This window comes from Scyliorhinus canicula, chromosome 2 (genome assembly GCF_902713615.1).
Source record: "Scyliorhinus canicula chromosome 2, sScyCan1.1, whole genome shotgun sequence".
Lineage (NCBI taxonomy): Eukaryota > Metazoa > Chordata > Chondrichthyes > Carcharhiniformes > Scyliorhinidae > Scyliorhinus > Scyliorhinus canicula.
The window spans coordinates 163,196,663-163,224,170 of record NC_052147.1 but is presented as its reverse complement, the minus strand read 5'-3'; the positions used below and the strand labels follow the sequence as shown (position 1 = coordinate 163,224,170).

The window sequence follows — 27,508 nt, the reverse complement described above, 5'->3', positions numbered from 1 at the left end:
TATGGCACAATTGATAAAGGCATGTATCCCATAAGTCTTTTTCACCACCCTATTAACTGCCCTTCTGCCTCCAGAGATCTATTTGCAAACACGCCAACATCTCTTTGTTCCTCAGTGTATCGCCATTCATTGAATATTTCTTTGTCAAATTGCTCCTTCCAAAGTGTAACACCTCACACTTTTCAGGATTAAGTTCCATCTGCCACTTTTCTGCCCATTTGACCATCCCGTCTATAACTTCCTGGAACCCAAGACTCTCAGGCTCACTGTTAACCACCTGGCCTATTTTTGTGGAATTTACAAACTTACTGATCCTAACCCCCCACATAGTCATCTAAGTCATTTATATAAATGATGAGTAATAGGGGGCCCAGCACAGATCCCTGTGATACGCCACTGGTCACTGGCTTCTAGTCACTAAAGCAGCCGTCTGCCACCATCTTGTTTCCGACAGCCAGCTTTGAATCCACCTTATCAAGTCCCCCTGTATCCCGTGTGCATTTGCCTTCTTTATTAGTCTCCCATGTGGAACTTTGTCAAATGCTTTCCTGAAATCCATATAAACTAAATCAACTGCACTATCCTCATCTACACACTTAATCACGTGCTCAAAAACGTGCTCAAATTTGTTAGACATGACTTCTCACTGACAAAGTCATTCTCACTATTCCTGATCAAACCTTGCCTCTCCAAGTGGAGTAGATTCTCTCCTTCAGAATTTTCTCCAACAGATTCCCAACCACTGACGTGAGACTCACTGGTCTGTCGTTCCCTGGCATAGCCCGACGACCTTTCTTAAATAGTGGGACCACATTCACAGCTCTCCAGTCCTCTGGCATCTCTCCTGTGGCCAGAGAAAAATTAAAAATTAGGATCTGGGCCCTCGCAATCACCTCCCTCGCCTCCCACACCAACCTGAGACACAATTTGTCCCCACCTGGAGATTTCTCCACTTTTAAGCCTATCAACACCTCCAATACCTTGTCCATCCCTGTGACAACTTGGTCAATAACCCCACAGTCTCTTTCCCAGAGTTCCATGTCTGCCTCCTCATTCTCTGGGGTGAAGACAGATGTGAAATATTCATTTAACACCCTATCAATGTCCTCTGGCTCCACCCACAGATTTCCCCCCCTCAGTCCCTAATGGGCCCTGCTGTTTCCCCAGATATCCTCTTCCCATTGATGTAGTTATAGAATAATATAGAACATATTTTTACCCACATCCTCAATCTCTTTATTTTTGTGAACCATGATTCTCCACCACAACCAGTAAGAAGAATACGCTGGGCAATGGGAAGCAACAGTGGAGAAGCAGGTTTGTTTGTTGGTTGGAGAGAAATGGGTGGAAGAGGCTGCACATAGAAACAGGGCAGCAAGTAACAGTGGAATGGTTATATGTAGCAGAAGGGTGATTAGCAGTAATAGAAAGGGCAGTGGGATGACTATGACTGGCTCTGGAGACCAGCAAAGTAGTTGGGCCAACAGCGGAGTGGGGGGGGGGGGGGGGGGGGGTTGTGGGGAGGGGGGGGGGGGGAGGGGGGGGTTGTTGTGAGGAATTACTGAGGTAAGTTGTTGGGCAGGTAGAACTCAAAGCGGATCGCTTGGAGCCATGACATTAAATATATCTGGAGGATAGTGAGCAAATAGTCTCACATAAGCAGATTGCTGTGGCTTTGAGAAAGAAATTTATGCTTTAAAGGCACCTTTGAAGATTTTTGTTCAGAAAATGTTCCGAGATCTCCGTAGTTAACAGTTCCAGCTGAGAGAGGTAGAAGAACTGTCTCCGTCTGTTAGCTAGATATGTTCTCTGGGAAAATGGGATTAATAATTTGGAGTCTTTTTTTATGAAACATTGGTCTGTGATGCAACATTCCTTCTTGTGACACACAATTTGGCAATCTCACAAAGTCGTGTCAGTGTAGCTGTTGTGATGGAATATGTTATAATGTAACAGGTGAAACAGAATAGGAATGGGAAAACAGAAAATTTATGTAAATATTGACAAATTTCTTTATTGAGTGTAAGATTTCTAAAAACAATTATGGTTAATGTTGAGATGTTTATTTTTTTCAGTTTCTGCCTCGATAAAAAGAGATATCGTCTTCCTAATCGATGGCTCTCCTGGAATGGGAAGATCGTTCCTTCAAGTCCGTAATTTTGTGAATAATGTAATCCAGGAGTTCGATATTGGACCTGACAAAGATCAAGTTGCTGTGGTACAATACAGTTCAAACCCAAGACTTGAATTTGGCCTCAATACTCATTCAACCAAAGATGAGGTTTTAAATGCATTGAGAAAGCTGAGATTGAAAACAGGAAGGCCCCTCAACACTGGTGCTGCACTGGACTTTGTCACAAGGAATGTCTTCACTCCATCTGCAGGGAGCAGGAGCGAATCTGGAGCTTCACAAATCCTGGTGCTGATCACTGCTGGGAAATCCAGAGATGATGTTGGACGGGCAGCAGATGCAGTGAAACAGTCTGGTATAGTGCCTATTGCCATCGGAGCCAAGAGTGCCGACACATCGGAGCTACGACAGATCGTGTTGAATCCTGATTCTGTTCTGAAACTGGAAGACTTCCAGGATATGCAAACTATTCATCAAGAGCTAGTATCAAAAGTTAGAGCAGTGTCTGTGATTGAAGAACCAATTCCTCCTACTGAAGGTACAAGAAGTTTGACAAACTATGATTAATTTAGTTTACTCAATGTCATTTAACAGGAAAGTGAAGAACATTTTCAATATTGCAAGAGTGACCTCACAGAAACTGAGGTTGCACTATCTGCACATTTTAGCGGCAACTTATTTCACTGACTGAATTCTGAAGATATTTAGAGATGGTGAATTCCGGCCTTGGGTGACTGTCTGCGTGGAGTTTGCACATTCTCCCCGTGTCTGCGTGGGTTTCCTCCGGGAGATCTGGTTTCCTCCCATAATCCAAATATGTGCAGGTTAGGTGGATTGGTCATGGTACATTGCCCCTCAGTGTCCAAAAGGTTAGGTCGGGTTACTGGGTTTACGGGGATAGGTTGGAGGCGCGGGCTTCAGCAGGGTGCTCTTTCCAAGAACCGGTGCTGACTCGATGCTCCAAATGGCCTTCTTCTGCTTTGTAAATTCTATGATTCCGTCATGGTTCTACATACTCCATAACCACCACCAGTGTCAGCACATTAACACAATCTACCCCAAAATGATATAACTTAGCTGATTCTGACAGGAATAAGTGTGATATATATATGCAACCACATTCACCCTCATCTTTTAAAACATAGGGATGAGACGTAGTCATTCAGCACAGTCTTCATTTTGACACATTGACCCGGTACCATGAGGCCCATGTGGCCACCCGGGCTTTGCTTAAGCATTGCATCGGACTTCCCAGTCTGCTGAGTGGTTGCTCACACCTGCTCGTGGTTTGCCAGGGGACGGGGAAGCCTGGAGAGATAGGCCAAGGATTCGGAGGTCAGCCCACATTGTGGACGAAAGTGACAGAGGCATTGTAATTGTTGTGCACAATGGTGTTTATTGTGTGTAACAATTCTCTCCTCTTCCAATGGTGCCACCCCTCCCCCCACCCCACCCCTTAGCTACCACCCCCAACCCCTTCCCTTGTGCCCTCAGTGATCCCCAATGTGTTTTGCCTTCCTAGCTCTACTGCTACGTCTTGGTGTGTCCCCAGGATGCACATCAGAGGTGGAGGGAGCCAGCTACCCACCATGTCCATTGGCCTTCAATACACATGCCGATCGTTTTCTGGGAGCTCTGGGGCTGGAAGGCACTAGCTCACCTGTCAGCAGTACATGCACAGGGGTGCTGCCTTGTTCCTGGTGCTGGCTGCAGGATGCGGCCTCATCAGAAGGTGGAACCTGGGGGAGTTGATGGCCACCGTCGCCACCCCATGGGGTGGGTCTGGGTTGGCATCGAACGCACCTTCGTCCCGGTCGGTGCACACAGGGCCCTGGGGTTCACCTTGGGACGGAAGGGCAGCTGGATTGAGCCCTGGCTGCCCCTGCATCATCTGACTCTACTGCCTCAACGGTTCTCCATGGTCCGCACCATCATGTCGACGCCCTCGGCGATCTTCCTCAGTGGCTGGGACATGCTCTGCAGTGCCTCGGCAGCACCCACCTGCGACTGGGACAATCTCCGCAGCATCTCAGTCATTCCCATCTGAGAGCAGGACATGTCTCATCAAGGTCAGCCTGGTACTTGGCAGCATCCCCCAGCGAGGCAGTCATTCTGTCGAGACCCTGAGCCATAGCCGTCACCGACTGCACAACGCCTTGGACACCTTCACCAATGGTATTGATATTGGGGGAACAGGACATACCTCCTGGTCTCCATTACGTCTAGGAGCCTGGCCCGATCTGCATCCCGAATCTTAGTGCCAGCCTCCTGGGTGCCATTGTTGTGAGCTGGCTGGTGTCTGCAGTGTAAGAGTCTAAGTGTAAGAGTCTAAGTGTAAGAGTCTAAGTGCTGCTCGACCTTGTTAGGAGGGGGCGGTGCCCCGGGTCAGCTGGCTTCATTTGCGGCAAGACATCCGTGGGGCCTTGTTAACTGGACCAATTACCGTTGAATAGCGTTGTTTTCCTCACTGGGCCGGGCACCAGGAAGCTTGCGGCAGTTCCCACTCACTACCACACTTCTTTTATAAATTTAGAGTATCCAATTATTATTTTTTCCAATTAAAGTGCAAATTGACGTGGCCAATCCACCGAACCTGCACATCTTTGGGTCTTGGGGGTGAAAAACATGCAGACACGGGGAGAGTGTGCAAACTCCACATGGACAGTGATCCAGGTCCGGTATTCGAAACCGGGCCTCTAGCAGCAATGCTAACCACTGTGCCACTTGCCGCCCCTCACTACTACATTTTGCGGAGAATCGTGCCCAAAGTGTCATTTTGGGGGTGCTTGGAGGGCTGTTTATGGCCAGCTTTTTGGCGTGATCTATTAGCCGCTTTGCAACCGAAGGCGGGTGCAACGTGGCCGATAGATGCTGAGGGACGTCTCCCCCAGGCTTCCCGACAAGCATTACGCCTCGCGGGATGTAGCTGGATCTCGCAAGATGATGTGATTATGGGTGGAATCCAGTCTGAGAGAGTGAAGCTGGCTTAGATGCTGACTTATCTCTGCCTTCGTTGGAACAAAAAACCACACAGCATCTACCGGCACTGCCAAGGAGATCCCAGCCGGGCACAAATGTGGACCAGGCGGAATGGATGACCAGGGTGTCCAGGAGGCACTGCCAGGTTTGAAGGGGCATTGCCAGGTGCCAGAACGTCAGCGCCAAGGTAGCAAGCTGGCATTGAGCCCATGATGAGGATCATACCCAAGGTGCCCTGCCCGTACGTGGTTGGGTGTGGGGGACCCTAGGACCTCCGATAGGTGGGTTGAGGCATTGGGTGGGTCCAGAGGTTGCATCGGGAGGGTCTTGAGATCGTGGAGGCTTTTGCACATGGCATCCCGATCCCGTCCTGCACTGAGGAGCTCCATCCAACAGAACCTTCACCTGTCTAGACTTCATTCCCCCCTCTTCAAATCCCCCTTTCATGGGCATAGCTTCTTTCAGGACCTGACCCTTGGTAGTGCCATTTTGCTAGGTTTACACTGCCAGGGTACTCGGTGTCAGCAGGAATGCCATGGTACTGTTCTGTCCCCAACCACCCAGAGGGCTTCAATGGCTTACGAGATATCCAACATGGCCATCATGTCTGTTCTCCGCTTGTTGAGACCAGTACCAGTCAGCGGTAGTTGAGACCTCACCGGTGTGGCCGCTGACTCCTGGGAGTTGGGAGAATTCAGCCTGAAATAGGCCACACATATTTAAATAAGCCTACTGGCTCATTTAAGTATGTCTATCTGAATCATGTCCAGAAAGGCCCCATTTGGGCCATCTCGCAAAACACCCTGAGAACAGCGTCAAGCACAATACGGTGGAAAAATCACATCCATGCTTTCCTTTTCAAAAGGTTGTGTACAATTTTCTTCAGTTTTTCCTTATTCAAACACCTTTTCATTGTGATTAATGTATTTAGTTTGATGCTGGTCTTCTCTGGATGTTAGAGAAAAATAGAGAAAACATCAGTTATTAAAGCCCCAATTGTAGAATTGAGGAAATATAAAATCTGAATACGTTGGTTTACCAGGTATTATTTAATTGCTGACCTGATGTGTATTTCTTTTTCCAGTTCTACCAATGGAAATGAGTGAGAGAGACATTGTGTTCCTTATTGATGGATCAGACAATGTTGGAGACGCAAACTTACCTTTTGTCCGTGATTTTATGACAAGAATAATTCAGAACCTGGCCATTGGAAGTGACGAGGTGCGAGTAGGTCTGGCACAGTACAGCGATGACACCGAGGCTGAGTTCTATCTGAACACTTATTCATCAGAAGCTGATCTTCTGTCTCATATCAGAAGTCTCAGACTGATCGGGGGAACAAGGGCCAACACTGGTTCAGCTTTGGACTTTGCTATTAAATATTATTTTACTAGGTCTGGAGGAAGTCGGATAAAAGAAAATGTTCCTCAGTTTTTGGTGCTTGTTACTGGGGGAAGATCCAGTGATGATGTGGAAGCACCGGCAGATGCACTGAAGCGAGCTGCAGTAATGACCTTCGCTGTTGGAGTTAAACATACGGACCCAGCACAGCTGGAAGAGATTGCAATTGACCCAAGTTTGATGTTCAGTGTAAAGGAATTCCACTCTCTGTCTGATGTACACAATCAGCTGATAATACCATTGACAACACTGACCGTTCCAACAGTAATTATTGAAGAACCAACAATAAAACCTGAAGTGGAACCTGTTGCTCCTACAGAAGGTACCGGAATTTAGTTTATTGTTTTTTGAGCTATATTTGAGTACAGTATCAAACAGTATTCGTCCTTGTCAAAAATATCATGCATGACTGGAAATGCAGGGTGGGTGCGAGTTCACTGATTGTCCCTGCTTCTGGGCCACGGCCACCCCAGTATCTCCTTGTCATATTGGATTTCAGAATCCACATTCCTGTTCCTCTATATTCTAGAACCCTTCATAATAACTCACAGATCATCTGTCAGACTCCATCTGAGGATATCGGGACAGATTGTATGATGTAATGTCCCTGGTACAGAAGCTCTTTTGGTGCATTGGAATCATTCCCTACCTCTGGGCTAGAAGCTCTCGCTTCAGTCCCACTTCACGACTTGACAGCCAAGAAAGGTGCATTCATAACCTGGCTAAGGTTATCAGCCTGTAGATCCTTCAAATAAATCTGATGGCAGATAGTGAGCAGGAGAGTTTTCTGGTCAGCCATACTGTAGAGAGCAAAGGCAAACTATTGCAGTACTTTGCACCTGCTCTCAGAATGAGCATCATAATTCCCCTACCTTTTCCTCGGACCTCTATTCACTGTTTCTATTCAAATAATCATCTAATGCCCTCTTGAATGCCTTGTTTGAACCTGCTCCAGCACACTTGCAGCCAGCACATTCCAGACCCAAACCACTTCATAAGACCATAAGACCATTAGACCGTGAGACATAGGAGCAGAATTAGGCCACTTGGCCCATCGGGTCTGCACCACCATTCAATCATGGGTGACATTTTTCTCATCCCCATTCTCCTGCCTTCTTCCCATAATTCCTAATCCCTTTACTGATCAAGAACCTTTTACCTCTGACTTAAAGACACTCAGTGATTTGGCCTCAACAGCCTTCTGCGGAAAAGAGTTCCACAAATTTACCACCCCCGGCTGAAGAAATTCCTCCTCGTCTCTGCTTTAAAGGATCGTACTTTAGTCTGAGATGGTTCTAGTTTTTCCTGCAAGAGGAAATATCCTCTCCACGTCCACTCCATCCAGGCCTCGCAGCTTGCTTTCAGTTTCAATAAGATCCCCCTTCATGTTTCTAAACTCCAACAAGTACAGACCCAGAACCCTCAACCGTTCTCATACAATAAGCTCTTCATTCCAGGGATCATTCCTGTGAACCTCCCCTGGACCCTTTCCAAGGCCAGCACATATTTCCTTAGATACGTGGCCCAAAACTGTTCACTCATTGTGTGAACAGCTTTGTGCTGAATTTTCTGCCGTCGGGTTGCTCCGTTTTGCCGACATCCCAGGGGTTTCCTGAGGGCCTGGGTCTGCCCCACTATGGGAAACTCCACTGACCATCTCTATCAAATCTCCTCCAACTAGTCTTCTCAACATGGAGACCAGTTCCAACCTTTCCAAACTATCCTCATAACTGAAAGTTTTTGATTCCTGGAACCATTCTTGTAAAACCTCTTCTACGCTCTCTCCAATGTGTTCACATTCTTTATGTAAAGTGGTACCCAGAACTGTACACAGCTGAGGTCTAACGAGTGTACTGCAAGATCATAGTAGCTGAAGAAGAAAGAGAACCTCCTGGTACTCGCTTTAAACACAGATGCATCAATCTGAATGCCTGACATGACTGGTTAGTAACTTGGGAAATGGATGCACTCTCCTTTATTCTGCCTTAACTATATGTCCAATACTCCGTTCATCTTGTTGCATGAAGATCAACATGTGCAACACCAATTGCACGATCTCTCCCTGTGAGCCACCTTCCTGCTTCTCACTGCACTTTCTGCTCGATACTAGACAAACTTCCCTCAGCATATAATCTAAACCTTGGAGAAATATAAAGTTCTATCAACATTTTTATTTTAACTAGTTATACAGGAAATCCATACAAATGATATGGACGACCCCAACCAAATTATGTCATCCAAATTGTAGTATACAAATCTTAATATGCTACTTTATCGATCATTGTTCATTTATTTTAACCCCATTGACTTGATTCACAAATCTGTAGTTGTTGGTAAATCTTTTGGAATTTCATCTTATTTTTACACTCAGTTAGTTTGAATTTCTAAATAATTTCTCATCATCGTTAACTGTACTCCATATTTTTTCAGAAAATGTAACTTATTACCTTTGTTTTCCAACACAACCGCATAATGAAATATTTTTAAATTAAACCACAAGGTATATTTTGAAAGGGCTTCATTTGACCTGCAGATTTTGCATTCAACCAATGTACATTCTCTCAGCAATAAAAAAGGAACATGCTGGAAATCACAGCAAGTGTACAGAATTAACATTTTATGTTGCTTATGTCACTTTGCCAGAATTGAGAAAAATAGAAATGCAAATTGAAGGAATAAAGTAAGAAACTAGCAAAAGAAGAAGTTGGAAGCAGAGGATCTGAGCCACAATTGTTAAGCCCAGTGTTGAGTTCAGAGGGTGTAGATCGATAGTTTTCACACTGTGTTCCAATATGACCACTTTTTAATACTAGTAAATTGATATGATCCCAGATTGCGACAAAAAAAACATCAATAATGCATCGGGGAAACATTCATTGTTTAATTATTACATTTTGTGTACTGTTGATCACCTTATTCTACAGAAAAGGGTTGGTTTTCTCAAGTAAACACAAATCCTCCACCAGCTCTCCACTGGACAAGCACCTACATTGCCAGCTAGTGTTAGTGATGGGAGAGTTTGGAATAATTCCCATATCTGGAAGTTTCTGGGTCAGAGTTTTTCAAAGTATGAGTCGCGACCTGTGGGCGGGTGTTGGTAAGGTTGTGGAGCAATTGGTGTCGGCGGTCTCATGGTGGTCCCTATTGTGGGAGAAGCACCCAATCGTCGCCATCTGCATTTTTATTGAGAATGGCACCCGCTGCTGCCTTTTAAATTAGAAAAAAACGAGGCTGTGTATCGTCTTCCGGCCAGAAGGAGCAGCAGTGAGCAGGTCACATGCCCTGTACATATAGTTGACATCAAGTGCCCTCGACGTACATGCTTTTAGCGTCAAATCATAGAGAAGAGTTTCTTCCATGTCCTAGTTACTGGTAAGTCAGGCAAGAGGACTGTGAAGATGAATCATTTTATTCCAAGTAAGAAACGGCCAGAGACACGAGTAGGTAGTGTACCTACTGAACAGGATCTTTTACTGAGGGTTTCAAATCACGCATAATCGTATTCATAGTCCCAGAGGCTCAATTTTCACTGGTGCACACAATACTGGTGAACACAAAATCTCATTGATTTAATTCAGAAGGTTAGTATTGAATCTGCGATAGTAGAATGCGTAGACAATGGTAGAAGTTAAAGAACAAGGGGCTGGATTCTCTGCTATCGGGATTCTCCTTAATGCACCCATGCCCGGGGCTTTCTCGATGGCATGGGGCTGCCCACAATGGGAAACTCCATTAGCCGGCTGGTAGGACGGAGAATCCCGTTGCCGGCGGGGGCATGCCACACCAGAAAAATGGTACGGCGAGAAGGAGAATCCCGTCAAAGGCTTATTCCAATACAATTATAATACTCCTCCATTCCCCTGTCTCTTTCCCCGACATGCACCTAGGCTGGGGTTGTTATACAGCTGCGGGTCTCCTTGTAAAGGAGTGGTGTCACATGGTCAATGGTCCATTTGGAATGCTAGAAGGCGAGTGGAAGATGTGTTTGGCGGTGATGGAAATGGCGAAGGAATGTGGTGGCTGCTGTGTTGGAAGGTGAGGATAAACGGAACTCAGTCATGGTTCTGGGAGGGAGGACAAGGGAAGCGAGCAGATTGGACATACCAGCAGGCCTTGTCAACCATGCTGGGGGGATCCTCAGTTGAAGGGAAAAGAAAACACAATGGAAGCTCTGTGTGGAAATGTTGCATCATCTGAACAGGTACAATAGAGATGGACAATCTGGAAGAATGGAATGGTGTCCTACAGGAAGCAGGGAGTGATGAAATTTAGTCAATGTGGCTATGCGAATGCATGGATTTGTAATGAATAGTGGTTTTAATCATTGAACCCCTACAGTCCAGGAGGCCATTCAGCCCATTGAGTCTGCACTGATCCCCGAACAAGCACCCTATGTAGGTAGGTAGCAGTGTTTACTAGCAGTATTGCCTTCAGCCTTATTTGTACATTCGGGATCACAGCTACCATAAACCAGACCAAAACCAACAAAAACAGATGGTGGCAAGGGTTCAAAATAATGAGAGGAGCAACAAGTGAAGAGCCCAGCGATTGGAAGTAGCAGCTGGATAAATGACTGCAGGACAAAGGCAATGCGGAAAAACCTTTAATGAGCTCCAGATGAAGCAATGGTAAAAGGAAGAGATGGGGAAAGTCCTGTCATTATCAGAGTGCTTCACCCACATTAGTACCCCGCACCAAGCCAACAAGTGGCAGAACTGGTTTTGCATCGGGATTATTAGAAGAGTGGTAATGAGCACGTACTGTATGCCATCGGCAACAGCACAGATAATGTAATAGTCAGACACGGCACCAACGAAGACACATTATCTGACCAAGTTATTCAAGTGTTTGAAACTTATTTTAAACTTTGTAAAAACATCATCATAGAGTGAGCAAAATTTAATAGGTGCATCCAAAAACTGAGAGAGAGCATAGATTTTTTAAATAAGGAAAGTAAACGATTTGAAAAAATTTGTGAATACAAAACCCTTGTTGGATTAATTAGGAATTCTGTTGTCTTAGAGGAGACACTCTGATTTATTGCAGTCACAGGAAGACCTGACACTATGCAAAATGGTATAGCTAGCGAGACAGGCAGAAGCAAAAAAAAAACCCAAAATATTTTATTTGAGGCAAAAAAGAAATTGCTTGCAGAAAAAAAAGATGTTTACTGTTCAGTTTATAGGTTTTCCGCTGGCGGCAATGGAGTGAGTGGTTGCACATTTGATGGCTCCTGCCCAAAGCAGATTTTTTTGATCTTTGCCCTGCCCAAAAGGCAGAGTATTTGAGGGCGAAAGATACAGGAATTCCCAGGGAAGGTAATGCTCCTTTGGTGGCTGGTGCATGGATCAGCAGAAGAGGAGTGCCACAGGAAAGAAAGTGCTGTTGGAGAAGGAGCTTTTTAGTGCCTCGCCACAGGGAAAGATGGCAGAGGGCAAGGGAGCTACGCTGCCTGCTCAGTGGTCAACAGAACAGTAGGTGGAGTTCCGGAATGATAAGTTTCAGCAGCAAAGGAAAGAGGAATGGAAGGCCTAGCCAAGGTCGTGGAACCACTGAGATCGGGGATTGAGTGAGTGGAGCAGAGGCTGGAGTCCCAGGGCATGGCGATTCAGAAAGTGGAGGAGGCAGTGGGGGAGGATGAGGAGCAGTTGGCCTCGTTGGTGGCTTAGATGGAGTGATGTGGGAGAGCCAGAAAAAACTGAGTGAGATGGTGGAAGATTTAGAGAATGGCTCCAGAAGGAAAAACCTAAGGATTGTCAGGATGCCTGAAGGTCTTGAAGGTGCGGAGGCTGCGGTGAATGTGGCAAAGATTTTGGAGAATTTGATGGGGGAGGGGTCCTTTGATTGGCCTCTGCAAGTGGACTAGACGCACAGGGTACTAAGGAGGAGGCCGCAGGCGGGTGAGCCGCGGAGAGCGATGGTGGTCCGGTTGCACCGCTTTCTGGACAAAGAGAAGATCCTTTGATTGGTGAGGCAGACCAGGAAATGCACCTGGGAAGGGTACAAGCTGCAGGTGTACCAGGGCTTAGGTGCAGCGCTGACGAAGGGGAGGGCCAAGTTTCACTGGATTAAGACTGCCGTCTGTAAAAAGGGGGTGAAGTTTGGGGTACGGTACCTGGCCTGCCTGTGGGTTAATTTCCAGAATTGAGAGTTTTATTTCAACGCTTTAGAGGAGGTGATGAAATTTATGAGGGACAATGAACAGGGAGGAGTGTGAGGACATTGAAATTTGGAGGCGTCTTTGGGTATTCTTTAAAGTGTTTGGTGGTAGGTTTTCGTGGGCAGGTTTTGACGGATGAGAAACAATGGTGAGTGTGTCTTTTGTTACTCTTGAGGGATAGATAGTTGGGTTCATTGGAGGGGGGAATTGGGGTAAGGTAGGATGGTTGGAGGCCTTTGGCAGGGGGCCACCGTGCCAGCTGAGTGGACCAGTTAATCGGAGTGAAGTGAGGGGTTATCAGGAGGAAGGCATGAGGGACAGAGAAGAAGTTAGTTTGTTGCTTCAATATGTGTGGGGGGGGAGAGAGCATTGCTGACTTGGGTGTGATTGGTGTGCCGCAGTTTGGAAGAGATCGATGGCAGTGGAAATCCAAGGGCGGACCTGGAAGGGCTCGTGATGCGGGTCGGGAACTGACCCAAAAAAGGGTATGGCTGATCAGCAGAGAAAGGAGGTGGGGAGCCACCACGACCAGGCTGGTCACATGGAACATGAAGGGGTTGAATGGTCTGGTTAAACGGTCGCATGTGTTCACGCATTTGATGAGTTTGAAGGCAGATGTGGCCTTTCCTTTCCCCTCCCCATGCCTTCCTCCTGGCAACCCCCTACTTCACTCCCATTAAGGCTGGATGTGGGATTCTTTGCGGATGAGTAGGTGTGCGGCTGCCATTTGGGGATACATGGACCTAAACTATATGGCCTCCACATTGTAGGAGGCCCTAAAGGCAGTGGTTAGGGGGAAGTAGCTATCAATTTGGGCTCATAAGAAGAAAACATAGCAGGAGGAGAGGGCAAAGATCAAACAGGTTTTGTAAAGGGGAGGCAGTTGTCGGCAAATGTGATGAGACTATTCAATGTTATCATGATGCCTTCAGAGGTGCAAGAGGTGGAGGTAATGGTGGCGATGGACGTGGAGAAGGCATTTGATTGATGGAGTGGCCCTATTTGCCGAAGCTGCTGGGGGGTTCGGGCATGGATTTGTGAACTGGATCCAGATGCTATATAAGGTGCTGGTTGCGAGCGTATGGACGAACCAAGTGAGTTTGTGGTACTTCGGTCTGCATAATGGGACGAGGAAGGGGTGCCGCTCTACCCGTTGCGCTTTGCCTTGGTGATAGAGCCACTGGAAATGGCACTTGGGGCATTGTGGAACTGGAGAGGGATTGAGCGGGGCAGGGGTTGCGTTAAGCACAGGGTCTCATTTATGTGGACGACCTATTGTATATTTTGGACCCACTGGGCAATATCGGAAGCACCATGAGTGATTTTGACTGGTTCTCAGCGTACAAGTTGAAAATGGGAAAAGCGAGGTTTTCCCAAGGTTTTCCAATCGAGATTAGAGGGCAGGAAAATAGAATAGGGTGGTTGGAGCGAGTTTTAGATACTTGGGTATCCAGGTGGCGCAGGGCTTGGGTGCAGTTGCACAAGCTGAACCTGGCTCAATTGGTGGAGCAGACTAAAGTGGATTCCAAGAGGTGGGATATGCTGCCATTTTGTATAGGAAGTGGGTTATGGGGGATGGGTCAGCTTGGGGACGGACGGAGGCGGCATCGTGTAGAGAAACATGTTTAAAGGCTTTGCTGTTGGCGCTTCTACTGTTCTTGCCGGCCAGGTACTCCGTGAGCCCAGTGACGGTATCGACCTGAAGGGTGTGGGGGCAGTGGAGGCATCTGGGGCTGGAGGGTGCCTCGTGTGGGCATCGATCTGCGATAATGATAGATTTGCACAGACGGCGCTGGACGCGAGGTTTCAGGGCTGGCGGGAGGCAGGGATTGAGCACTTTGGCGATCTGTTTGTAGGGGAAAAATTTGCTAAGTTGGAGGACCTGAAGGAAGAGTATGAGTTGCCCAGGGGAATGGCTTTAGGTACCTGCAGGTTCGGGACTTTGTAAGGAGAGAGGTGCAGTCCTCTCTTGACACCACAAATATCGTCACCTCTGGACTCAAGACCACCTCCACACCTCGATATCATATCTGTGTACCCCTGCCAGAACACACTCAATCTTGGATATGCCCAAGACATGGTGTGTCGAGGGACGAGATAGGGGAGGGTAAGGTATCCGATGTCTATAAAGTGTTGATAGAATAGGAGGGAGCCCTGGTGGAGGACATTAAGCGCAAGTGGGAGAAGGAGCTGGGAGGGGAGGTGAGAGCCGCGATGTGGGTAGCAGCCTTGCGGAGGGTGAACGTAGCCTCATCATGTGCGAGGCTAAGCCTCATCCAGTTCAAAGTGGTACATAGGGCATAAATTATGGTGGCGAGGATGAGTAGGTTCTTTGAGGGGGCAGAGGATAGGTGTGGGCAGTGCGTGGGAGTGTGTGGGGGGGGGGGGGTGTCTTGCGAATCACGTCCACATGTCATGGGCATGTCCAAGATTGAAGGGGTTCTGGCAGGGAGACTCGGGAATGATGTTGAAGTGCTGGGTGTGGAGGTGGTCTCGAGTCCCGAGGTGGTGATATTTGGGGTGTAGGGAGACCCGGGAGACCATGGGATGAGAGAGGCCAATATTTTAACCTTTGCCTGCCTGATAACCTGGAGACGGATTTTCCTCAAGTGACAGGACTTGGAGCTGCCAAAGGCGCGGGGGTGGGTGAGCAACCTGGCAGAATTCCTGAGGCTGGAGAAGGTTAAGTGCGTCTTGAGGTGGTCGGCAGATGGGTCCACCCGGAGGTAGAAGCCGTTTATTGATTCTTCAAAGTGGTTTACGAGGTCATTGGGCGGGGGGGGGGGGGGGGCGGGGTGATACCCCAACCATCAAGCATAAGACTCAATGGTCCAGGAGGCATTCACCTGAACGTCAAGGGACAATTGACTACTCAACTCCAGCCTAAATGAAGAAAAATCACAGAAACCTTGCAGCTGATTCACAATCAAGAATGCTCACGTTAAGCCGAAAAACCAGCACAGATTTACAACTTCTGTTTTAACGAGATGAATTGGAAGCCCGAGAGGAAACCAGACAGAGAATCTCCCTGCACGGTAGCAGAGTGGTTAGCACTACTGCCTCACAGCTTCGGGGACCCGGGTTCAATTCCGACCTCGGGTGACCGTGTGGACTTTGTACTTCCTCCCACGTCTGCGAGGAGTTCCTCCGGGTGTTTCAGTTTCCTTCCACATCCAAAGATGTGCAGGTTAGGTGGGATTGGCCATGCTAAAGTGCTCCTTAGTATCTTAAAGGTTAGGTGGGGTTATGGGAGGACAGCACGGTGGTGCAGTGGATTAGCCCTGCTGCCTCACGGCGCCTAGGTCCCAGGTTCGAACCCGGCTCTGTGTCACTGTCTGCATGGAGTTTGCACATTCTCCCCGTGTTTGCGTGGGTTGTGCCCCCACAACCCAAAGATGTGGAGGCTAGGTAGATTGGCCACGCTAAATTGCCCCTTAATTTGAAAAAATTAATTGGGTATCTAAATTTTTTTTAAAAGGTGGGGTTATGGGTTACGGGGATAAGGTGGAGGCATGGACTTAAGTAAGGTGCTCTTTCCAAGGCTGGTGCAGACTGGATGGGCTGAATGTCCTCCTTCTGCACTGTAAATTCTATAATTCTATGAAAATCATTCGAAGGAAGCAGGTGAATATGTACAAAGAAAACAGCAAATGCCAGCTGATACGTAGTCACATAACCCTGATGGGAAGTCTGAACAGAGTTAGCATTGTGTAGAGGTAACTCTGTAAATAGGTAGCATAATGTCAAATAAAAGGTAGACTTTGCTCCAACCTTATTGGGAAGTCCAGGATCACAACTACTACATACACAAAAAAACAACAATAAGAGAAACAGGACACATCTTGGCAAAAGGCAGAGATGATGAAATGGTCATCTAATGACAGGTACACAATAATAACCTTTTATTGTCACAAGTATGAAGTTACTGTGAAAAGCCCCTAGTCACCACATTCCGGCGTCTGACCAGGTAAGCTGGTACAGGAATTGAACCCACGCTGCTGGCCTTGTTCTGCATCACAAACCAGCTATCTAGGCCACTGAGCTAAACTAGCCCTTTAAATTGGCTACTGGCACTGCATGCCCACATGGTCCATTGGGAAGGTTCCCAGATATTTTCTGCTCTTGTCCTTCTGGATGGTAGTGGCCGTGGGTTTGGAAGATGCTGTCTGAGGAACCTTGGTGAGTTGCTGCAGCACATCTTGTAGACATGGCTGCCATTGTTCGTCAGTGATGGAGAGTTTAAATGTTTGTGGACGGGGAAGTAATCAAGTAAGCTGCTTTGTCCTGGATGGTGTCAAGATTTTTGAGTGTTGTTGGAGCTGCACTTATCCAAGCAAGTGGAGAGTATTCCATTACACTCCTGACTTGTGCCTTGTAGATGGTGGACAGGCTTTGGGAGGTCATGAGGTGAGTTTCTCACCATAGGATTCCTAGCCTTTGACCTGCCCTGGTAGCGACAGTATTATTATGGCTAACCCAGTTCAGTTTTTGATTAATGGTAACCCCCAAGGTGTTGATTGAGGGGGATTCAGCGATGGTAATGCTATTGAATGTCAAGGAATGGTGATTAGATCCTCTCTTGTAGGAGTTGGTAATTTCCTGGCACTTGTGTGGCACAAATGTAACTTGTCACTTGTCAGCCCAAGCCTGGATATTGTCCAGGTCTTGCTGCATTTGGACATGGACTGCTTCATTATCGAAAAAGCCCTGCATGGTGCTGAACATTGTGCAGTCATCTGCAAACATTCCCATTTCTGACCTTATGATGCAATGGAGGTCATTGGGGCAGCACGGTTGTGCAGTGGATAGCATTGGGACTGCGGCGCTGAGGACCCCGGTTCGAATCCCGGCCCTGGGTCACTATCCATGTGGAGTTTGTATATTCTCCCCGTGTCTGCGTGGGTTTCTCCCCCACAACCCAAAAAATGTGCAGGTTAGGTGCATTGGCCACGCTAAATTGCCCCATAATTGGAAAAAAAAAATTAGCTACTCTAAATTTATTTTAAAAAGTGGAAGGGAGGTCATTGATAAAGCAGCTGAAGATGGTTGGTCCTCGGACACTACCATAAGGAACTCTTGCAGTGATGTCCTGTAACTGAGATGATTGACCTCCAAATACCACAACCATCTTCCATTCTGCCAGGTGTGACTCCAGCCAATGGAGAGGCTTCCCCCTGATTCCCATTGACTCCAGTTGAGCTAGGGCTCCTTGATGTCAAGGGCAGTCACTCACCTCACCTTTTGAATTCAGCTCTTTTGTCCATATTTGAACCAAGGCTATTATGTCAGGAGCCGAGTGACCCCGGCGGAACACAAACTGAGCATCTAAAAGTAGGTTATTGCTAAGTAAATGCTGCTTGATAGCACTGTTGATGACTCCTTCCACCATTTTGCTGATGATGGAGAGTAGACTGAGATGGTGATAATTGGCTGGGTTGGATATGATCCTGTTTCTTGTATACAGGACACACCTGGGCAATTTTCTACATTGCCGGGTAGATGCTAGCGTTGTAGCTGTACTGGAACAGCTTGGCTAGGGGTACGGCAAGTTCTGGAGCACAGGTCTTCAATACTATTGCTGGGATATTTTCAGCGCCCAATTATTTGCAATATTAGGAAGAGCCAGCATAGATTTCTAAAGAGGAAAGCGTGTTTAACTAACTTGCTGAAGTTCTTTGAGGAGGTAGCAGAAAGGCTTGATGAGAGTAATACTGTTGATGTGGTGTTCATGGACTTTCAGGAAGTATCCAACACAACAAACAGACTTGTGAGAAAAGTTATATCTCATGGAATAAAAGGGACAGTCGCAACATGAATACGACATCGGCTGCATAATAGGAAGTAGAGAGTAATGATCAGTGGATATTTTTTGAGCTGGAGGAGGTTTTGTAGTTGGATTCCCCAGGGGTCGGTATTGGGACCCCTGCTTTTCCTGATATATATTAATGATCTAGATCTGGGTATGCAGGGGACAATTTCAAAGTTTGCAGATGATACAAAACTTCAAAGTAATGTAAACTATAAAGGGGACAGTGTAGAACCTCAAAAGGAAATAGATACGGTGGTGGAGTGAGCAGAAAGGTGGCAGATAAAGTTTAATGTGGAGAGGATTGAGGTGGTGCATATTGGTAGGAAGAACATGGAGAGACAATATAAAAGAAGGGGTAAAATTCTTAAAGGGGGAAGAGCTGAGGGACATGGGTGATATGTGCATAGATCATTGAAGGTAGCAGGACAGGTGGAGAGAGCAGTTAATAACGCATATAGTATTCTGGGGTTTATTGATAAGGGTATAGCGTACAAGAACAAGGAGGTTGAGCGGAACTTATACAAGACACTAGTTAGACCTGAGCTGGAGTATTGTGTACAGTTCTGCGTGCCTCACTATAGGAAGGATGTGAATGCAGGTTTACAAGAATGGTTCCCGGGATGAGAAATTTCAGCTGAGTATAGATGGGAAAGGTTGGGACTGTACTCCTCGGGAAGAAGGAGATTTGATAGAGATGAGCACAGTCAAGAGGGGGCTGGATAGAGGATATAGGGAGAAACTGTTCCAACTCTTAAAAGGATCAAAAATGAGAGGGCACCGATTTAAAGTGATTTGTAAAAGAAGTAAATGTGATATGAGAAAATGTTTTCCACACAGAGAGTGATTTGGATCTGGAGTGTGTTGCCTAGACTTGTGGTGGCAGCAGGCACAACGGAGGCATTCAGGAGGGCATTAGATGATTACATGAATAGAAACAATGTGTAGAGGTACTGGGAAAGTACAACTCGGCTTTGAATGGTTTAGTGGAGCGAGTGGTACAAACGTTAAATGCAGCCTAAAGAAGCAATCGTCAGGGTTGATGGAAATAAGGCTGGTTTGTTTCTTGTTTAGCTACAGGACCACTCCATATGGGGAGATTGGGTGTCCCCACAGAGTTGTAGATGGGTCGGAAACTTTGGATCAGCCTTAGCATGATTTTTCCCGATATAGGTATGAAAGTAGAACACGAGCAGGGGCAACAAGGGTTTTGCCCCCCCTTGATGTCCGAGGCATTTTGTACCAGGTGACTCGGTGTTTGTTTGAAACTTCGCCGACGGCGTCCAATGGGTCTCCGGTGTTATCCTAGCTGAACAGGGCCTGTGTCCTACCAGGTGCAAGTCTAAGGTCTCATGATGAAAAAGCACCTTCAGTCCAGGAGACCACTTCCTCAGAAAGATCCGTGTCCTCGGAACATTCTGCTACAACTGCATGTGCTGCCTGATCAGGCCACAGCGCAGCCTCATCTTCAGAAATCTCTTCCAGAATCACATCTGCAGGCCTCCGTGGGATGCCAAGGGGGTCAGGTTACCAAGATAACTGAGATCGTCAACTCAGTTCAGAGATAGAAACAGAGGCGATCTCCGATGCGCAACCCTTGGATCCACAACCTCTGTGTCTGCAGCCACCACGACTTTCATGCCACAGGCAGTGTTCGCCCTTGAGATATACACCAGCCGACGCCCAGCCAAACTTCAAGAGAGTCCGGTGCCCTCCTTCACCATGGTCTTCAGAGGATTCTTCAGACTAAGGGGGTGAGGGATGTTATAAGCCACATGGGTCTCACAGGGTAGGGATGATTCACAACACTGTGAAGCTTACAGAATACGAGTTCCCCCGATAAGGGGGCTGAGACCCTTAATACAGTTCATGTGTATATAAGGCATTGATGCTAAGCCTCGTGGGAGAGGGTAGTGCAGGAGTTAGCTAGAGACAGACAGAAGTATAGATAGTGCGAGTAAGAGCCGATCATAGGGCCTCACGGTAGCATGGTGGTTAGCATCAAGGCTTCACAGCTCCAGGGTCCCAGGTTCGATTCCCGGCTGGGTCACTGTCTGTGTGGAGTCTGCACGTCCTCCCCGTGTGCGCGTGGGTTTCCTCCGGGTGCTCCGGTTTCCTCCCACAGTCCAAAGATGTGCAGGTTAGGTGGATTGGCCATGCTAAATTGCCCGTAGTGTAACGTTAATGGGGGGATTGTTGGGTTACGTGGGTTTAAGTGGGGTGATCATTGTTCGGCACAACATCGAGGGCCGAAGGGCCTGTTCTGTGCTGTACTGTTCTATGTTCTATGTTCTATAGTTTATAACCGTATAAAGATTAGTTGTAGATGAGTGTAGTTTATATGTTATTAATCAACTGCGTATGATTTAGGAGTACGTGTCGAATCCAAATTAGTAGTGTTAATAAATTTCTAGCTTTGTTCAAGTTCAAGCTATTTTGTGGTCTTTCTGAACACTACACCAATCATCCTGCATTTAGTAACACAAAAGAACACCACACACCTGACCTTTCCTATCTAACCCCATTTTCCAGCACTTGACTCATAGCCTTGAATGTTATGACATGCCAAGTGCTCATCCAGGTACTTTTTAAAGGATGTGAGGCAACCCGCCTCTACCATCTTCCCAGTCAGTGCATTCCAGACTGTCACCACCCTTTGGGTAAAAAAGTATTTCCTCAAATCCCCCCAAAGTCTCCTAACCCTCACCTGACTGGCCCGGAATAGTTAAATAAAATAAATTTGTTTTTCTCCACAACTCAGTGTGGACTCTTTTTGTTGCCCCTTGCACAAGTAGGAATGGAATTTAATGGACGAGGAACAGGAATGAAAGTGAATAAGTGCATGTGGGACATAGAATAGTGGGAATTGAAGAGATAGGCATCATTGTAGGATCAAGGAAATTTAGAAAGCAAATAAAGCAGAGGAAATAGGAAAGGCATAAACCTACATGAAAACTTGCAGCATACAACTCAGAAATTTGAACATTCAAAATCAATGGACAAATTTAACATCCATTGTGAGATTGGATTGATTGATTGATTGATTTATTGTCACATGTACCGAAGTACAGGGGAAAGTATTTTTCAGCAGCCAAGGGGATGTACACAGCATGTACACAGTAGACAAAAAGAATAATCGGCAAAGTACATCGACAAAGATTCATTTCAAAGGGTATAGATATGCATTGATCTGATACATTTATATTTATGTTCAGTTTCAGCAGTAAGGAAGAGAGATATCGTCTTCCTAATCGATGGCTCTCCTGGAATGGGAAAATCATTTCTTCAGATCCGCAATTTTGTGAATAAAGTAATCCAGGAGCTCGATATTGGACCTGACAAAGATCAAGTTGCTGTGGTACAATACAGTTCTGATACAACACTTGAATTTGGCCTCAATACTCATTCAACCAAAGATGAGGTTTTAAATGCATTGAGAAAGCTGAGATTGAAAACAGGAAGGCCCCTCAACACTGGTGCTGCACTGGACTTTGTCACAAGGAATGTCTTCACTCCATCTGCAGGGAGCAGGAGCGATGCTGGAGCTTCACAAATCCTGGTGCTCATCACTGCTGGGAAATCCAGAGATGATGTTGGACGGGCAGCAGATGCAGTGAAACAGGCTGGTATAGTGCCTATTGCCATCGGAGCCAAGAGTGCCGACACATCGGAGCTACGACAGATCGTGTTGCATCCTGATTCTGTTCTGAAACTGGAAGACTTCCAGGATATGCAAACTATTCATCAAGAGCTACTGTCAAAAGTTAGAGCAGTGTCTGTGATTGAAGAACCAATTCCTCCTACTGAAGGTAAAGTAGTTTGACAAACTATGATTGATTTAGATTACTCAATGTTATGTAAGAGGAAATAAAAGAACATTTTTGATATTGTAAGAGTGACCTCACCAAGACTGAGGTTGAACAATCTGGACATTTTTGCAAAAGCTATTTCACTGATTGAATTCTAAAGATATACTCCATACCCTGTGTCAGCACATCAACACAATATACCCCTAACATGGTACAATTTAACTGATTCTGATAGGAATGAGTGCCATGGACAAATGTAACCTCCGCCTGTTAAAACAGAGGGATGAAATGTCGGCTGGGATTTTCTGCCGCATATTTACCAGCGGCAGAGGCATCCTCTATTGGCTGGTGCTCGGATAGAAACATAGAAAATAGAAGCAGGAGGAGGTAATTTGCCCTTTCGAGCCTGCTCCACCATTCATTATAATCACTGCAGCTCATCCAACTCAGTAGCCCGATCCTGCCTTCCCCCATAACCTTTGATCCCCTTCGACCCCAACAGCTTCTTGAAAACATACAGGGTGCAATTCAGCAACCTCATTGCCCTTGACTTGGTGTCAGGACAAGGCCGTTGAATCTCGCGAGAGGCCTTCATCGAGCTTTGCAATGCTCAAAACGTCTCACGAGATTCCATTGAATCTCGTGGCACATCGCAATCTGGATCTTGCTCTCGCTGAAGTGGGGAGGGGGGTACCTGAAGCTGCAGTGGGGGCGGAGATGGGGTTGAAGAATTGGTGCTGTCTTTAAAAATGCAGCCTCGATTAAGGAGTCGTCTTCCTGAACGAATGACTTAAAGAGTGGCCTTGGCGGGGAGTCCTTCGCTGAGGGCAAGACAAACGGCAAAGTGCCGTTGAACTGCAGGATCTTTCTTGCTGCTGCAGGTGCTAAGTAATACCCCGCTAAACACGCCATTCAGGATACTTTAACTTGAGGCCGCTGAATTGCGCCCACTGTGTTTGACCTCAATTGCTTTCTGTGATAGCAAATTCCACAGGCCGACGACCACTCTGGGTGAAATGTCTCCTCATATCAGTCCCAAACCGTCTACCCCATATCCTCAAACTGTGATCCCTGATTCTGGACACCCCCCAACATCGGGAACATCCGCTTGCGGCACCGACATTTTGGGTGTAATACTAGACACATGCTCCCGACATAGCCTCAAAATCGGAGAATCCAGCCTTTAGTCTCAGAAATGGAGAATAGTTCCACAGTTTTTTTAATAATAATTTTTATTAGCGTCACAAGTAGGCTTACATTAACATTACAATGAAGTTACTGTGAAAATCCCCCAGTCGGCACATTCCGTCGCCTGTTCAGGTACACAGAGGGAGAATTCAGAATGTCCAAATTACCTAACAAGCACGGAATCGCATTTGGTGTGGGGGCGAAGAATCCATTTTCACGCCGGAATCGGGCCCGACACCGGTCCGGCAATTCTCCGGTACCCGAGAATCGGCATGTTTGCGGAGTGCTCCGCGTGGCTGGGGGGCCATTGCCAAGGGCCCCCCCAGCGATCCTCCGCTCTCAACTGGCTGATTTTCCAACGGCATGGTTCTAACCACCTATAGCTGTTCAGGAATCTTGAGTGGCGGTTGCGGACTCAGTCCGTGGCTGCCCTGATGGGGGGGCAGGGGGATTGGGCACCGGGAGGGGGGCCTTATGGGTGGCCAGGGGACAGATCAGGCCAGTCGAATCTTCAGGTGCGCGGCCGATCGGGAGGGCCTACATTCTTCAGCTGTCTCCGCGGTCCGAGTCCGCCATGTGCTCGGCGCTGCCGCAGGACACCGCCACCGTGCGCATGCGCAGACTTGAACCAGAGGTGCAGGAGCCCGAATCCGCAGCTAAAGCTACATGAATCACTCTGGGTCCCTGCTAGCCCCCTGAAGGTGAGTGAGTCGGCTGATCGTTTTTTTTATCGGAAACTCGGGAGTGAAACGTCAGCCTTTTTACGCCTGCATGGGGACATAGTCCCGTTTTGGGAGAATCCAGCCCCAGATATTTCGGGATTTGTGGAAGGAATCTGGAGCACCCGGAGGAAACCCATGCAGGCACGGGGCGAACGTGCAGACTCCTCACAGACAGTGACCAAAGCTGGGAATCAAACCTGGGTCCGTGGCACAGTGAAGCAGCAGTGTTAACCATTGTGCTACCATGCCACCAAAACATCAGTTATTAAAGCCCCAATTGTTGCAGAATTGAGGAAATGTTGTAAAATCTGATTACATTGGTTTACCAGGTATTATTTAATTGCTGACCTGATGTGTATTTATTTTTCCAGTTCTACCAATGGAAATGAGTGAGAGAGACATTGTGTTCCTTATTGATGGATCAGACAATGTTGGAGATGCAAATTTACCTTTTGTCCGTGATTTTATGACAAGAATAATTCAGAACCTGGCCATTGGAAGTGACGAGGTGCGAGTAGGTCTGGCACAGTACAGCGATGACACCGAGGCTGAGTTCTATCTGAACACTTATTCGTCAGAAGCTGATCTTCTGTCTCATATCAGAAGTCTCAGATTGATCGGGGGAACAACGGCCAACACTGGTTCAGCGTTGGACTTTGCTATTAAATATTATTTTACTAGTTCTGCAGGAAGTCGAATAAAAGAAAATGTTCCCCAGTTTTTGGTGCTTGTTACTGGGGGAAGATCCAGTGATGATGTGGAAGCACCGGCAGATGCACTGAAGCGAGCTGCAGTAATGACCTTCGCTGTTGGAGTTAAACATACGGACCCAGCACAGCTGGAAGAGATTGCAATTGACCCAAGTTTGATGTTCAGTGTAAAGGAATTCCACTCTCTGTCTGATGTACACAATCAGCTGATAATACCATTGACAACACTGACCGTTCCAACAGTAATTATTGAAGAACCAACAATAAAACCTGAAGAGGAACCTGTTGCTCCTACAGAAGGTATCGTAATTTAGCTTAATATCTTTCCTAAAATCCAAATCAGTTTAGTACATTTATAAATATTTTTTTGCACACTTATAACATTATTCCCATCCCTGTGAAAAATCTCAAACATGACTGGAAATGTAGGGTTCAGTTGCGGTGTGGGTTCAGAGATTTGTCCCTGACTTTGGGACATCGCAAATGCTCCTTGTCATATTGCATTTCAGAATCCACATTCCTGTACTGCTCTTCTTGATGGGCTGAATGGCTTCCTACTGCACTGTTGTAATTCTATTATTCTATGACACTCCAGGACCCTTCACAATAACTCACAGATCCTCTTTAACAACCCACATGAGAATGTAGGGACAGATTTCAAAGCTTTGCAGGCTCGGTGGATTGACCATGATTAATGTGGTGGTCCTGGGGATAGGGCGAGAAGTGGGCCTAGGTAGGGTGCTCTTGCAGAGGGTCGGCGCAGACTGGTTGGGCCCAATGGCCTCCTTCTGTACTGTAGGGTTTCTTCTTTGGATTTTGCAGAATCAATGAATTGTTACGGTGCAGAAGGAGGCCATTTGTCCTATCTGGTCTGCATTTTTGATGTCGTGTCCCTGGTACAGAGTTTGAAATACAGCATCATCAATCTGCATGTCAGTCACGCTGATTAGTAATTTGTGTAAAGGATATGCTTTCCTTCATTTTGTCTCAGCTATGTGCTCAATATTCCACTCATTGTCCCTCTTTATGAAGGTCAACATGGGGAGTACCAATTATGAGATTTTTCCCATGTACCAACTTTCTGCCTCTTTTTGCACTCACTCTTTAATGCTAGGCAAGCTTCTCTGAGCACATAAACCTATGCTTAACGAAACATAGGGGGAAATTTTCAGTCCACATTAGTCGTTATCAAGAATGCCAACATGGGCACAAAATACAGTGGGAATCGGGAATTGCAGATAGAATCGTAGAATCCCTACAGTGCAGAAAGAGGCCACTCAGCCTATCGAGTCTGCTCCAACCCTCTGAAAGAGCACTAGTTCAAGGCCCCACTCCCCCAACTTATCCCTATAACCCCACCTAACCTGCACATCAATGGACACTAAGAGGCAATTTACCATGACTAATCCACCTAACCTGCACATCACTGGACTGTGGGAGGAAACAGGAGCACCCGGAGGAATTCCACGCAAATATGGGGAGAACACGTAAACTCCACGCAGGCAAGGCTGGAATTGAACCCGTGTCTTTGGCGCTGTGAGGCTGCAGTGCTAACCACTCTGCCACCTTGCCACTCAACTGTTTCTGAGGTAGAGCAGCGGCGGGAGTAATGGCTCCTCGGGGACAAAGTGTACCCACTCAGGAGGCGGCAATGTGGAGGCCTCAAAAATCCTTGGGACTCGGTTCATCGAGCCTCATGTGTCAATAATGCTCTGGTCGAGCAGGCGATTTGTTGAGCATGATGCCATGACATGACAGTGTGGAGGATCTGCATGGGTTATCAAAGTGATTTTTAATACAAGTGCACTATTACAATGATGACTTATCTCTACCCGTGCCTAGGTTTACCCGTGCCCACTAGGTGTCTATAGTTTCTGACTCTTATTCGTCCTCTCACTATGTCCAGGTGTACTGCCAGGATCCACAGCTGAGGTTGAGGCAGCCTGCTGTCTTCCATGCAGTGTTGTCTGAGATGTCTTTGGTGGGTGACCCGTGGGGGACCTGGTCCTTGAGGGTTTGGCCTACTTTCAGATTATATGGGTGTGCAGTGAGTGCTGCCCTCCTCGATATGCGGAGCTGGCGGTGTGTCACTCACAGGGCGGAAGTGACACCCCTAGGGTCTCATGGGTGCAAGGCCCTGGGTTATGCTCCTTCCAATCCCTTTCACTTTGGGTGCCTGGGGGCAGTGTTAAATCACAACAGTAATTTATTTAACTGAGAAGAACTTTATAGACAGATCAGTACAAACTATTACACAGACCTACTTCCCAGGGTTTCCAAGCTACTTTGACCAAAACCCCAACAGCTACGTGCATGCCTAAACACCTGATAGGCTAATGTTCATGCACGCCATTCCCATTGCTGGTCATGTGGCCCACAAAGGATCGGCCCTTAAAGGATACCCACTTGTACATTCCTCCCACCTTAAGTTCCTTTACAGATCCCTGGAAGACAAAAACAGAAAAACTCTTATTAATAGTTATGTACAAACAAAGAGAGTTATAGTGAGGGAGCTCAAAACAAAGTTCCTAAGGTGTCTATCAGATGACTTGCTAACTTTTGTCAAGCATCTCAACTTGGCAACTGGATTTTTCAGGTTGGA

The 27,508-nt window shown here is 46.8% G+C and overlaps 1 protein-coding gene across 5 annotated transcripts in view; it reads left to right on the top strand.

Annotated features, from left to right (window-relative positions):
- col6a3 (collagen, type VI, alpha 3) overlaps window positions 1-27,508 on the top strand; it is a 294,343-nt gene that overhangs the window by 95,736 nt on the left and 171,099 nt on the right. For 4 of the 5 annotated variants that reach the window (XM_038788411.1, XM_038788403.1, XM_038788407.1 and 1 more), the window contains exons 7-10: window positions 2,076-2,669; window positions 6,195-6,833; window positions 21,693-22,286; window positions 24,568-25,206. In XM_038788411.1, the coding sequence (XP_038644339.1) occupies window positions 2,076-2,669; window positions 6,195-6,833; window positions 21,693-22,286; window positions 24,568-25,206 (2,466 nt within the window). The remainder of the gene's footprint in view (window positions 1-2,075; window positions 2,670-6,194; window positions 6,834-21,692; window positions 22,287-24,567; window positions 25,207-27,508) is intronic. The other variant, XM_038788414.1, reaches the window with a different exon arrangement.